Raw genomic sequence first — 15025 nt, 5'->3', positions numbered from 1 at the left:
CGCTCTTTGAAATGGGAGAACCTCTGCTTTCATCCCAGGTTTCTGTAAGAGGAGTTCGGTTGAACAAGAGCGTCCTCTGGTGGTGGTCTGCAGGAACCAGTGATGGAGCTTTGGCGGAAAACTCAAGCCAAGGGACTAAACAGCCTTGTTTTTACACTGTATAGAAACTGCAGCGTTTCAGTGATTGTGCCTTGCTCCATCCAAAGCTTATTACAGCCTCTGGATGAACACAGCTGGGAGTGATTTGATTCGATTATGTGCCATAAAGTCGTTTTCGACTTTTAGAGACTGCATAAGATAGATTTTCTCCATGACGATCTATCCCTAACCTGTTCTTTCAGGTCTTCCAATGGTGCCCCCATCACCACTGTAATTGAGTGTAACCATTTTGCTGCTGGACATACTCTTCTTCTCTTTTCTTCCACCTTTTCCAGTATTAGAGCCTTCTCCAGAGAGCTGGATCTTCTCATAATGTGTCCGAAGTAGGATCATTTGAGCCTGGTCATTTGTGCCTTGAGTGAGAACTCTGGGTTGATTGGTTCAATGATCCATCAGTTTGTTTTCTTGGCTGTCCATGGTATTCTCAGGAATCTTCCAACACCAAAGTTCAAAGACATAATACTTTTCCTGTCCTGTTTTTTTTAAAGTCCAACCTTCACTTCCCTAGAATGTCACAGGGAATATAATGGTTTGGGCAGTTCTGATCCTTATACATGTAGACAGATCATGGCATTTGAGTATCTTTTCCAAGGCTTTCATGGCTGCTCTACCAAGTGCTAGTCTGTGGCCCATTTCTTGACTGCTTGTTCCTTTACTGTTGATGGTTGATCCTAAAAAGCAGAGGTGGGAGTAAAGCAAGGAAAATGGGAGTTTTTAAAATTCATTTATTAGAGTAATATCTCACTTTATTTTGTATGACTCAGGGGAGCGTCCATATTCTTCCTGCCTCCTGTTTTCCCCAGACAACAACTCTATGAAGTGGGCTGGGCTGAGAAAGTGTGATTGGCCCGAAGTCGCCCAGCTGCCTTCCATGCCTAGAGGAGGACTAGAACCCGTGTCTCCCTTCTCTTAGTCCAGCACCTTGACCGTTATCCCCAAATGGCTGTCAGTTAATTATTGTTATTATGGTTGGTAATGGTGAAGATTCTTAATACTAGTATTAATAACTCAAACATTTGTTCATGGGTAATCTGCTGTTTCCTTATATATCCTGTTTGGCCTTGCAAAAAGAGGTTGACCATATAACAAAAATAAAAATAACAAAAGCAATAAAGTAAATGTCAGAACAAATACCCCAATAAACAGCAGTGATAAAAGGTGGTCGAAGTCATCAAAGTGTACTTTGAACTCCTCCCAGGAGGCTCTTTCTCCATCCATTGGCTACCACCAAAAAGGCCCTCTTCCTTACTGAGGCTGATTTGAAAGATGCGGATTGCATTCTGTGTACCTTGCTTGGCAGTAGAAGTTCTAAAGCACTGTGTTTTAATTTTAGCAACTTTACGATGTGTGGACTTCAACTCCCAGAAATCCCCAGCCAGCATAGCTGGGGAATTCTGGGAGTTGAAGTCCACACATCATAAAGTTGCGAAGGTTGAGGAACACTGCTCTAGAGGGATGGCCTAATTCTGCATGATTGTTTTTCCCTTCCACTGTTGCCTTTTCCCTACAGCCTTGGAGAGGGGCCTTTTGAAAACTCTGCAGAAGCTGGATGAGTACTTGAATGCTCCCCTCCCAGATGAGATTGATGAAAACAGCATGGAAGATATCGCTGCCTCTATGCGCAAATTCCTGGATGGTGATGAGATGACGCTAGCAGACTGCAACTTGTTGCCCAAGCTACATATTGTCAAAGTAGGTGGAATTTGATGTGAGAACCGAAACAAGCTTGCATGCGAATTTAATACTAGACTTTCAGCTAAATGTATGAAACTGAAAACCAGTTTAAACTGCGTCACTGTTTTCTTAAATCCTTGTGTTGCCAGCTAATTTAGAATTTGCAGAACAGATACCAAAGCAGGAGGACATTAAAAGAGGCGCCAGGACTGAAACAACTAGCATCATGTTTATTTAAACCAGTGTTTTTCAAACTTGGCAACTTTAAGATGTGTGGACTTCAAGTCCCAGAATTCCCCAGCCAACACATATCTTAAAATTGCTGAGGTTGAGAAACACTGCCATAAAGTGAGAAGCACTGTGCATTGGTTTGGTGTTTGGAGGGTTTTTGCAGGAAATTCAGTGAATTATGTGCCATGTCACTTGATCTTGGAGGAGCCCCATTTAGATGGTTCTTTCTCAGGCATCAAGAGTCTCTCCAAAATGCTGTACAAAAATCAGTTTTGTTCTTTTTTGTTCTTTTTTTTTTGCTTCTAGATTGTGGCCAAAAAGTATCGTAACTTTGATATTCCCAAGACTATGACGGGCATCTGGAGATACCTGAAGAATGCCTATAGCCGTGATGAATTCACCAACACTTGTCCTGGGGACAAAGAGATTGAAATAGCCTACAGTGATGTAGCTAAAAGACTCACTAAATAAGCAGCGTTTCACGTGTATAAGGAAAAGCTTTTTTTAACAGACTGCTCTTTTTTTGTCTTTTAAGGTAACAATTTACTTTGCATGTATCTTGCAGTTAATTCAATGCTACACTGGGCAGACCAGGTACTGTCATTTGTTTTTCTCCCTTTTTTTAAAAAATGCGAATTTATATTACACTGCTTACTTGTTTTGTCTCCTGTAAAAGGGCAACTGCAGCCATTAATATGGCAGTGACGCAATTCTGGAATCTGGCACCCCAAAAGTTGAGCGGTTCAGGGCTTTCTATCATGATGTGCAGGTTCTAGACCCAGATTAGTCTCAGAGCCAGTTCATATTGGCAGAAGAACCCAGTAATCAAGCTTTGTCTGGACTGGACCACCAGAGGTGGGGTGGGGGGTGGGGGCAAGAGAATACATAGTCGAATACCATTTCCATGTTACACCCACACACATCTACACGCTGTCTTAATGAGGAAGCTGGTCCCATCTACCATTTTCCAAAGTAGCATTTTTATATGCAGGGACTTACAAGATATCCTCCCCACTCTTTTAGCTATGGTGATTCAGTCTAGAGAAAGCTTGATGTCTTGATAGTATTACCTTTATAAACTGCCCTTTGGGTCTCAGATTGAACCTGAGCTTCTCAAATTAAGGGATGAGCTTCTTGGTGGTGGTTCAGCTACAATTTTTTGCATTTGGGAGGGAAGCTTAAGTTTTCTAAAAAGCTGTACCTGTCAGTCTGTCTGTACCGGAAGCTCTGCCAGCCTCAACAAAGAGAGTTACTTGCAGAACCCTTCGGCATGTTTTTGGAACTACATTTGCCCATTAGCTGAATGACACTTTGGAACAAACTCAAGCACCAAGACTGTTGCTTACTCAAATTTTGCTCTGGTGGGGAGGGGGAAGGTGAATGGGAAATGGATGTTCACTGTGTATATTCTCGCACAGGTCTAATGTTTTATTTTGACCCTCTGGATCAGTGTTTCTCCACTTTGGCAACTTGAAGATGTGTGGACTTCAGCTCCCAGAATTCCCCAGCCAGCATGTGTTGAAGTCCACACATCTTCAAGTTGTCAGGATTAAGAAACACTGCTCTGGCTGATCAGCTCAGAACCTGGTAGTCGTCTTTGGAAGCTTGGTATCCCTATAAATAATGAAACAAATTCCCAGGCTGTAATAGCAAGAGGTTTCATTTTAGGGCAATAGGGACTGGTCAGTATGCAGAACTTATTTTTTAAGCAACAGTCAAAGCTGTGCTGTCCAACAGGCTAGAGAAGCAGGTGGTTTTTACTCAAGAAGTAGCTACTCTTCGCTTAACTAGAAGCACATAGGGGTGTTGGCAGGGAGGGTGAAGGTGGCCGCCGCAGCCATGGGATTGAAACCACCCACACCCCTTTTATAAATGCGTTTTGATGCAGGTAAACAAGGGGTAAGGCTTTGATTGCATGGTTGTGGTAGCCATCTTGACTTGCTTGACCATCCTCCCTGCAGGCACCCACAGAAGTGCAGCAGCTTGGTGGCTGAGGTGCATCCTTGCTTTGCTAAGGTCAGAATCTCGCTAGGTTCTTTTCTTCTTTTTTTTTTCCAGGCAAGTGTTCTTTAAAAATCCGCTTGCTTGCCTTAACAGGCAACCTGCATAATTCCTTCAGTCTGATCCTTCCTGTGAAGCAAACCAAGTGCCTTTCCAGCCCTTTTATTAGGGTCTTCTTACACTATGATTTGTCTGTCTCTTACCTCTGTACTTGATCAATAATTCTTCATGCCACAAACATGACATATTAAAAGGTCAGTTTTGTTTTTTTTACCTATAACTGCATCAAGGAATAATATTGTAATTTAATTTTAAAAGAGCAAAAGCCCAATAAATTTGATTTTCTTCCATTAAAAAAAAAAACAGTGCTTCAGGCACGGAGTGACTTTTCCGTTTTCTTTAAATGCTATGAAAAGTAAGCTCCAAAGAACAGTCTTGCCAATGTCTTTCTTTCTTTCTTTCTTTTTTGGTAACTTTTATATTGATGTGTGTGCTTTTTTCCTCCCCCCAAATGCAAATTATCTTTTTGTTTGGCTTATCTAGATGCCAGGAAGTATCTTCATGTTAAGGTTATGCTGACCAACCTTCCATATACGTGCAGAGCACCAAGCCCCACTGAGTTCATTATGCTTTACCTTTGAGGAAATTTGCACAGAAATACAGGGATACCTTTTAATTTAGTTAGTTTAACTTGGGAACATAGAAGAGGAACAGAAGACCTCTTGGGCAAGGCATCTGACAATAAGAGATGTTTCAGAGATTTAATTTCAGCAACCCTTGCTGATACTTCCCTACTGCCTTTGATTCAGCTGACTTGCATGGCCTTCACATTCCATAAGGAGATAGCAAAGGGGTACAACTGCTGCACGTAATCTGGCTTGAGCTCTTAAGTAGCAAGTAGTGGCAAATGCAGACTGAATAAGAATCTGCCCTAGTTTACCTTCCTATCACCTTTCTTGGCAAATTGGAAATTCACTGGCATGAAAGCATCTCTTGGACTGGACGTGTTTCAGTGCCCCGTACGCCAGAAGAGAATCCTGGTTGTATTTTGGAGAAGCTGCACACTGGGGCCTGCAGCCTTTTTCTCTCCCTTTCCTCCTACCACTGAACAGGTCAGGAATGTTTTGTTTAGCCTGAGCTGAGGTATTCTGACTTTGGGACCCTTCCTGAGCTGTTGGTGCAAGCCAGAGCTTGTTCTTGGCTTGATTTGGTAAACCAGACTAGAGCAACTCACTCAACCGGTGGTGTATCTGCGGTGTGTCGCTGGGCTGGTTGCCCACAGATCAGGGTGCATGTATGTAATGGTTTGGATGATGGGCCACATGAACCAAAGCATTTTTTTCCCCAAATAAATTGAGAGAGGCATGGGGTAGGGTGGAAAGAAGACAGACGAAAGAGAGAGGGAGTTCCATTCAAATACAATAGCAGAAATTAACTTGTTTAGTTTTTCAAATAAGTAGCCTTACACAGATGGGCTTTATGGAAGGCTGAGAAGACCCAGGCTTGGCTTGGCTGCTACTCCCAGTGGGGTTGTGATGAGTCTGTTAAAGAGTCTTCTGCTTTTGCTGGAGCCTGTATTATATGGGGCGAGGTGGGAGTCTGCCATTAAGATTCTAGGACCCACCTAAAACTGCCCAATTTTCATTAATTCTGGAAATGGTTTTCAGATACTCCGTGCACTGATCCAGATGTCAGTATACTTGGAAGAGAGCCCTATTGAAATATTCCACAAAACTAGACAAGGCAAGCTAGGACAACTTCTTAGATAGAGGAGTAGTGATGAGGGTCGCTGCAGTCCAGATGCAAGCCTGTATCCGTTTGCCCCTTTGCGTAATGTGGCCAGTTCCAGTAACCCTGAGGCCTAAAGCAGATGCTCCACGCGTGCTTTAGGATCACTCTTTGTAGTTGGTTCTGAGGCCCGCAGATGTGCACTTTGGAGTTCAGGACATGAATGCTAATTAAAGATGACAGTGCCAAACAGAAAGGTGATGCTGGTGCAAGTTTGGGTACCATGAAAAGGTGGCACATGGGCAACTCATAGATGCAGCTTATGAGGCACAAAGCTCTGGAAGTTCTGTGCAATCCTCCACGTGCTTCCAACTCATGTGAATATGGTTTACACAGAAGTCAGTCTAGGAGATTGCAGCCAAGATTAGTGTGCGAGGAAAGGGGCAATGCCATAACTCTGTGTTGCTCACATTTTTCTTGAAGGTGAATCGCATAAGTCAAGGCTTAGCAGTATGGCATCTACGGGTTCTGAGGCTCTCCAACATTGTCAACAGGACTGTGGAATTCAAAAGGCTGAAATATTACTAGGCTGCCAAATTTCACAAGATTTTGGTGTTCCTGCCTGAAATTATGTGGGATGTTGAGCAACCACCCTAAGTCTTACAGGATTTCAAGCAAGAAGGCCGCTCTCGCAAGATTTTGGCCATTTTTAGGGGAGGGGGAATTGTTTTTTCTTGTACTCGCACTAGAATTGCATGTAGGACCTTCATCTACATCTGTGCCTGGGCTATTGGCTGGGAACTCTTGTCTTGAACATGACAAAAATATTTTGCTGGCTGAGTAAGTATTGCTGGTATGCTCAAACTTCACTAAAGTTGCAGTAAAAACATTCAACATGCGTAAGCTGTGCTTTCCAAAAAATGATGCTGCTTAGTTTAGCTGATAGAATCTTATATAACAGGAAGATAAGTTGAACTTCCTTGCCAAAGCGTGTAGAGTTGTGAAGTCCTTGCAATATGTCATTTTTGTTCAGACAGAAACCAGCATGTACTCTAAACACAACCCTTGATTTTGCCATCTCCATGAGAGCTCAGTTCTGAATGGAGCCCCACATTTGTTTATATGTGTTCTGGTTATGTGATGGGCATTTTTTAAAAGGTATGTGGTTTTTATGGGAAGAAACTCTGAATATTGCAAATGGGTCACAAAAGGAATTGGGCTACTGCTGTGCCTTTTTAAAAATTAATGCTTTATGCCTTGATACTGCATGTATACAGTTATATAAGTATACAGTTATATAAGTACCGGGGGCCACATAGAAGTTAAAGTTAGCTTTGTACAAAGACGTTCTGCCTTTCCCCTGAAATCTGGCTTCAGTTTAAATATTTTTTGTTTGCAGCGCTAAATCAGCTTTTAATGCTGAACACTAATACCTTGTTTCTTTCAGCTGTGACTAACGGAGGAGGCTTTAGCTCTTGTGAAGCCAGTTTCCTAGATAAAGCCAAGTTTCTTATCTTTTGACTATATCGGAAGAGATTATTCAAACTAAAAAAGTATATTGAAAACAAAATCCCACAACATTTTAAACTTCACAGAATGGGTAGGATATTTATTTGGCGTTTGTATTGAGAGATACCTGGTAATCCATATGACATATTGTAAGATGCTTCTTTTCACTTTTCTGGAATATCTTTTACAGATATACTGGCAAACTGCTGGCAGCTATTGTTTTAAAAAATAAAATATATTTTTCACTTAACGATTCTCTTAGTTGTTTTCTTGAGAGATGCTTGGATTTGTGAAGGATGCATAGGAGTTTTCCAACATGTTTGTGTGTGCTTGTGGTGACTAATGACCGCTTGAGAAAGCATTGTAAGACTTGGGGCTTTTCCCTATCCATGTTGGCTTAAAAGTGGCTAAACAAGTGTGAACAAATGCACTTTTATCTACTTGCTAGGCTAGCCTGTCCCAATCTAATGGACAAGAAGGACATTATCTTATTCCCCAATAGCTGTGAGATAGTTATACTTACGAGAGTTAGTTGGAAGAAAGCAGGGCAATGAATTATACAACATGCAACAAACAGCCTCCATGGAATGGCTCCACAGAAGACCCTGAATTATCTATTTGTCTGTTTGCTGTGCATAAATGCAAATTATTTAGTGTAGTTTCAAAGTACTTGATAAAGTTTTATAGATAGTGTATAGATGCCAGCCAATACAGCTGGTTGGGTAAATCGTAAACCCAACAGTTATCGCTACCAGCTGGTATAACACTCCAGTTGCTTTAAGATTTACATATTAAAACCAGCACCATGAATTGGACCTGAAAAGTGCCTGAGACCCGTGACACATGGGAGAACGGAACCAGTTTCTGCTAACAAATGAGTTGATGGACTAGATGAGAAATCTGAGCAGTTTCTCCCAAAGTATGGATTGAAATGGAACCAGAAAGTTGGTTTCATCCAAGAATGGTTAGAGTCAACCAGGGACCGTTTCATTGTCCACCTTACCCAGCAATGGGGGCTTGGAGATCTGCCTAAAGTTTTCTTTTGAAAAGTTTTAATGTGTTATATCAGTCAAAAAGCTTTGTGCAATTATTTTTTCTCATGTTTGTGATTTTTTTATTTTTATAATTACTAGTGGGTCTCGGGAGGGGCTTAAACACTGAAAGAAGAAATAGAGAAACAGGAGGGGTCCAATGGGAAATTACAATACTGTATCTGGACTATTTCCCAATAATTTAATGTTTGAACCACACAAAGACTTCATGCTGAGAAAGGAATATCTAGTTAGAAGTCCTTTCCTCTACTTGGCTTGCAAACATTCCCAGATCTTTCAGTGTCTGGCTGGGAATACAGTGTATATTCATACAGACTTATCTGTATAATACGACATCAATGTATTCTCCAGTAATTTTGGACTACAACTCCCACAAATGCATTGCTTATGCAAGCTGAGGTGGTTGGGGACTGAAGCCCAAAGCATCTGGAGGGCTCCAGGTGGTCTGGTAGAAATAATCCCACAAGAGATTAATGGGTGTCTTGAGTGGGTATAAAGCAGTGTTTTTCAAACTTGACAACTTTAAGATGTGTGGACTTCAACTCCCAGAATCCCCCAGCCAGCTGGGGAACCAGGGACCAGATGAACCAATGGAGCACCTATTCTTTGGAGTGAATGTTTGAGTCAGGTCACATGTAGGCAACCCAGAGATGTGTCCTTGGGGCAACATGATGGGCCAGGCAATGCAATGGGTGTTAAAGCCTTTGTCCTGTAGATGTCAGTCTTCACCTTCACTGTCTTCCTAAACATGGATGCTACATCTGAGAAGAGGCCATAGCCAGAGTGCTACATCATCTGCTTTAAATCCTGGATGTCACATTATTATTTTTAGTATTAGGATTCTGGTTGCCTATTTTGCATATTATATTTCTGGGGGGCCTTTTTGTGTGTGGTGGGGTAATCTCTGAGCTGACCTAGGCCAATGCAATGAGATGAGTGCCTGTATAAAATCAGATGTATACATTAAAAAATAAGGCAAAAGTCCATCCCATTCTTAGCTGAAATAGCAGTCTTTGCTGCTCAGGCCAGCTTAATATTTCCCAACCCAAGAAATTTCCCAGATGTGTGGACTTCAACTCCCAGAATTCTCAGCAACGCCATGCTGACTGTGGGGGGTGGGGGGTTAGGAGTAGAAGTCCACACATCAGGAGAGGACCCAGGTTTGGAAAGGCTGGTCTACTTAAGATTAAGCTAGACTTAGCCATGATCTCACCTAGCCAAAGAAGAGGTTGATACATAGTTTGGGTATAAAAAAGAGCGGAGGATCAGTATTAAAGGATGCATGCTATGAACAGCTGGGGATGTTAATTTTTTTTTTTTTTTTTAATCAGGGAAGTAAAAGTTGGTTTAATTCACCTACTGACCATGGAGGCATCAGAATGAATTTTGGTGCATCAGTTCTAGGTTTCATAGGCACTTGCCTTCTGTCTATTACTTGCAGAAGACTCAGATTCAGAGTTTTGGCATCTCCTGGCATTGTCTACTCAGATTAACTTTTGCTCTGGGACCCTAATTTCATTAGCTGCTTCCTGATCCTTTTAACAAGTTGCACGTGTTAGGGGTTCTTTCTCTGTATTGCTCACATAGAAAAATGCCATAATTTTTTGCAGGACAAGATATCTACATTCCTATCACATTTGTTATAAAAGGCAGATCTCTTTCCAAAAGGAAGCAGCAGATTTTCCCAGGCGAGAAAGAATTAGGTCTCATCATATGCCTGAGTCAACACCAATGTGACTTTGTCTTCTACTGCCCTTCATCATCATGTCTGGCTTTGCGCCATTGGACTAGCCCTGGAGGCTATGGCTAGAACTGAGGACCTTTCCTTCAATATGGTAGAATAAAACTGATCACATCCTGGATGGGGTTCAAAGCTTCATACAATAGCGCACACTACTCTTGGTGCCACCCAGATCTTGATCAAAGGCTACCAGTCTTTTAGGCGAAAGAGCATATGGTTACACACCCAGCAGAACAAAGCCATAAGCATCATTCTTGAAGTTGCATCTTTAACCTTAATGTTTCCCCATAGTGACCATTCAGGGACTGCCTACTTTCTTTCAAGGCACACAGCCTTCCTATAGCTAATGAACTTTGGATTCTATTGATCATTTTACAGGGTAACCATAATTCTGGCTTACCCCACACCAAATCACTCTGCCACTTCTAAGGCATCTTCAAAGCCACATCACAAGTTTCCTCTTCTACAGAAAGTGGGGATTGAGAATGGTCCTCCAGGGAACGGGAGGATGGTGGGCTTAGACCCATTTTGGATCTTCAGAACCTTAATTTTTTGAGGCACCATTATTTCAGGATGATATTCTGGTTCAATTCCACAACATTTCCGGGTAGAGCCAGTTCTATTGCCTTTTTGGAAATCTTTCACAAGGGCATTCTATGCAACATGATGGAAATCCTTTGAGGGAACAGCAGTTTAAGTCCCTTCAACATCATATCCATCATTTTGTGATTTTTCTCAACTTACAACCACAATTGGGACCAGAACTTCCATCACTAAGCAATGCAGTCGTTAAGTGAGTTGCACCCAATTTTGCAACCTTTTTTGCTGCAGTTGTTAAGCAAATCTGGCTTCCCCCATTGGCTTTGCCTGTTGGAAGCCGCCTGGATGGTTGCAAATGGTGGTCACATGACCCCAGGACACTGCAACTGTCATAAATACATACTGGTTGCCAAGCACCCGAATTTTGATCATGTGACCTTGGGGATATATCCCAGTATCTCCAAATGGATAGTAGCAACCGTCAAGCTTTACTATGAACTGGCCAAAGTCCAATCCATGCTAGCTCCAATAATGCCATGTGGGATTGTTCTTGTGTCTTCATTCAGTACTTAGACTGGACTTCTGCTTCCATATGGATGCAATTTTGGAATTGCCATCATCTCTTTGATCCCCTTTTGACAATGAGACCCTCTTCCAGATAAGAAGCTTACTAACCCTTGTGTGTTATGGCCCTGCTGGACATGTCCTCTGATGAGGAGGGTGGGGAGGAAGAGGAGTCAGGGGCATTTAAGGACAATAGTCTTGACATGGATGACTGCAGTAGTGGTGGAGCCAATGACTTCACTTCCCCATCCTCCTCAGAGGACATGTCCAGCAGGTCCATAACAACATGTGTGAATCACAAAGACCACAAGGAAGATCTGGTTCCTGACTTATCTGTAACTGCAGCTATCTGAGTGGTCATCTCTGAATTCACACCACCCATCCTCCTAACCCATTTGGCCACGGGTGAGCTCACTGCTCCTTCAGATTCATTGTCCAGCACCCATAACTGCTAAGTCCCAGATTCTGGGAAGTGGAATTCCATGTGTCTGAACATTCTGGAATGCTCTTGAGGAATTCTGGGGAGTTAACAGTTCCAACATTTCTGAAGGCAGCCGGACTGGGGAAGTTTGGAGTCTGTGTGTGTGGTGTGTGTGTGTGGTTGTGTGTCTGCATCCATTGCCATTCTTTCCCAGCTGGTTGCAGAAAGGTTCCATAGAGGGAGAGAAAAGCAAAGCTGTGTTGCTTTTGATGGGAGATTCATTTTCTTACCACTGGAGATAGAGATGAATCAACTGGTTTCAAATCTGAAGATCAAACACACAAACCTCAGACAGAGGATGCCGAGTGACATTTCCACATCTCTGATGCCCCAGGCAGAAGGTTTGGTGGGGCAACATCAGAGCAATTTTTGTCCATTTTTTTTAAAAAATAAAGATTTCCCCAAGCAAAAGCTGTGATTGAAGCTAGATTGCTGTTTTGAGCAAGAATGATTCTGGTTGTTGCAATCCCAACGAACTGAAGGTGGATTTTGGTGGTTCTTCTGTCCCTGGAGCCAGCCTTAAAGCATTTAGGTGCAGCTGATCAGTACAGGGGTGGCTGTTTTCCTTGACATCCTGTTGTCCTGTTAAGGGGCTTCTTTTGGTGATTCTCAGATAAATAGGAAGGGAGGACAAAGAAGAAGTAGGGAACTTCAACTATAACTCCCAGTAGCCCTGTCCAGGACAGCCAGTGGTGAGAGATGCTAAGAGGAAGAGTTCAGCAACAATGCAAAAGCTTTCAGAGAGCCTCAGAGTTCCAGCCAGGGGTGTCTACAGGAAGGGGTCAAAAAAGTCAAGATGGTGGCTGTGGCCATGGGATTGAAGCCCTGCCATCTTTTATGCCTGATCAGAATGACCATCATCTTGGCTTTTTTGACTCCCCCAAGGATGCCCCTGGATCCAGCTTTGGGAGCACAATGCTGGCTTACACATGGGCAGATGGTAAGAAGAATGTGGTTTGTTTTATTCAACAGTGGAAGGGTCACACAAATTCCCTTTTGCGGGCGTGGGGGCTCACAGCATCACAAAATCGGAGAGAGGCCCTGTTTATGGAGTTGACACAGCCTTATTATTCTTGAGAATAATAGGTTCACATAATGGTCTGGGCTAGCCAAAAATGGGGTGGACTAATTTGTGGTTCACAGGCTGCTATCTTAGTTTTTGGGGTAAATCAGACCAGCCCTTTAAGCCAGTGTTTCTCAACCTTGGCAACTTTAAGACTTGTGGACTTCAACTCCCAGAATTCCCCAGCCAGCCTAAATACCGCTTTAAGCAATCATATAGTTTATTTCTTTGGAATCAGCATGTGACTAGAACCATGGTGTCTTGTTCCTTTGGGACGAGGGTTTAGTGGCTCGGTGCACTGCGTGAAAAAAACCCCAGAAATAAGGGAGAAAAACCTCGTCTCCAAACATCTGAAATACTTAGGGAGGGAGAGCAGCATTGACATAAAGTGAACAGTCAGTAGATTTTGTGCAGCAGAAGTTCTTAAGGACTAGCTGCCTGAAATTGGCAGGTCTTTATATGTACAGGTGTGAAAAAGAAGGGGCAAAACATAAAACCTTGATATGGTGTGATCTTGGAGTGATCTTCCCCTTGGAACGAGGGCTGTTGCTTTCATCTTGTCTGCCTCTACAGCCCGACTCCATCAAAGCTTGACCTTTGTGAGAGCAGAAGATGCTGGGAGATGGGATCCAGGTTGCCCAGCTTGGCAAGGCTGCTGTTACGCACACTAGCCTGTCCTGGCTCTGGTTTTACAATCCAGATGTGAGGGATTGCTGGGGGCCAGAATGGCTCCTGAGTGCCTTTTCTCCTTGCAAGTCTGGCCTCACCACTCCGGGTCAGCAGGAGAGGACCTTCCAGCTGCTCCTCCTGTGCCCAACAGAGCAGGATCCTGCTGGCCACCTTTTGGCCAAGGCTCCACCTTGGCCCGACCAGCTTTTCAGCCTCACCAAGCCTTTCTCAGTAGGGGCTCTTCAAAGAAAAGGATGTGCAGGCTGTTGATGCGTCGCTTGGGCGCTTCCAGTTAAGATCTCCGCCGTGGGAACTCTTTCATCACGGTGCCAGGTCACTGCAACATCGGAGTGCAAAGGCATTCAGAGAGGCAAGCCCGGGCCAGTTGGAGGAAGCCTGTAGGAGAGCAGGCTTGGAGACAATCAGGCAGAATGGAAGGCAGAAGTTCTCCTGGGGCAGCCTTCTCCAAAATGCAAAATGCAGGCTTCTTCCCCTTTAAAGACACAACCCCTGGTTGCACATGGAATAGGATTTCATGGGCAAATCCATTCCTTGGTTATGATACTTCCTGGACGAATCTGGGCTCTTTGCCAAATCAATCTCACAGGATTGTTGGGAGAGAAAAATGGAAAGCAGGGGGCCTGCAGGTTACAATAAAAAAAAGTCAAGGTGGTGGTCACAGGGGTGTAATTGAAGCCCCACCTCTTCTGTACACCCATAAAAATGGGCGGAGCTTCAAACGCACCTTGTGGCTGCCATCTTGATTTCTTTTAACCACGGAGGCATGAAGAAGTCTGTGTGCCATCTGCTCCTAAAAATGCAAGAAACTAGCAGAATTGTTACAATAAGGCTTTGCATCTCTTTTAAACGGTGAAAGGTTTCCAGAGCAGCGTGTGTGAATCCTTAAAGCGAAGCAACAGCAATACCAAAAAGAAAAAAAGAAAGGCATAAAACTTCGAGCATTTTAAAATTTAAAAACACTAAGGAAGACGTTTTTAAAAAGCATAGGAAAAAAATCTGGATATTTGGGGGATAGGGGTAGCTCCGTCTCAAAGCCCATACTTAGAGGGGGACCCGTTCAGAGGATAGTTTGGTATTTTAAATGATCCGATGGATCGAGAAATATCATTCAAAGCCGGGAGCTGTAACCATGGAAAGGCAATCCCAAAACTTTAATTTGTGTTGCTTTTCCCATACGCATCCCTTTATTGGTGTGTTGTCATCAGCCGACACAAAACAGCGAAAGAAAAAAAAATCACATCGGCTGCTGCAAGAAGAAAGGGGTGCGGTGGGGTGGGGGGTCAAATTAACATTCTGCCCCCGTGCCACCAAAGATTAACGCTGAGCGTTGCCAAACCTGAACGCGGGCGAGCCTCTGCCAAGTATATTAAAGATATCCATCACAGCCTCTGACCCAAATCGTTCTTGTAGTATTTTGAGTAGTGCACTCAAACCCCTCAAGGGTTTAGTGTTGTGAAATCTGGGGCTGGCTTAGGTCAGCCAAAATGGGCTCAACCACAACAGAAGTGTGTTTTCCCAGGGAGCCACCACGAACAGGGCGGCCAGACCTGGGTGGCAAACAAGCAGGGAACCGCTAGATGGCAGTAACCGGG

At 43.4% G+C, this 15025-nt stretch overlaps 1 protein-coding gene across 1 annotated transcript in view; it reads left to right on the top strand.

Annotated features, from left to right (window-relative positions):
* CLIC4 (CLIC family member 4) overlaps positions 1 to 7552 on the top strand; it is a 45990-nt gene extending 38438 nt beyond the window's left edge. The window contains exons 5-6 of the mRNA XM_088140948.1: positions 1670 to 1851; positions 2371 to 7552. Of these exons, the coding sequence (XP_087997074.1) occupies positions 1670 to 1851; positions 2371 to 2535 (347 nt within the window). The 3' untranslated portion in view covers positions 2536 to 7552. The remainder of the gene's footprint in view (positions 1 to 1669; positions 1852 to 2370) is intronic.
* The last annotated feature ends 7473 nt before the right edge of the window (positions 7553 to 15025 follow it).

This window comes from Python bivittatus, unplaced genomic scaffold (assembly GCF_059951505.1).
Source record: "Python bivittatus isolate LINGU-HERP-01145 unplaced genomic scaffold, Pbiv_v1 ctg000250_np1212, whole genome shotgun sequence".
NCBI lineage: Eukaryota > Metazoa > Chordata > Lepidosauria > Squamata > Pythonidae > Python > Python bivittatus.
The sequence above is the reverse complement of the archived record's forward strand: the minus strand, read 5'-3'. Positions and strand labels throughout refer to the sequence as shown.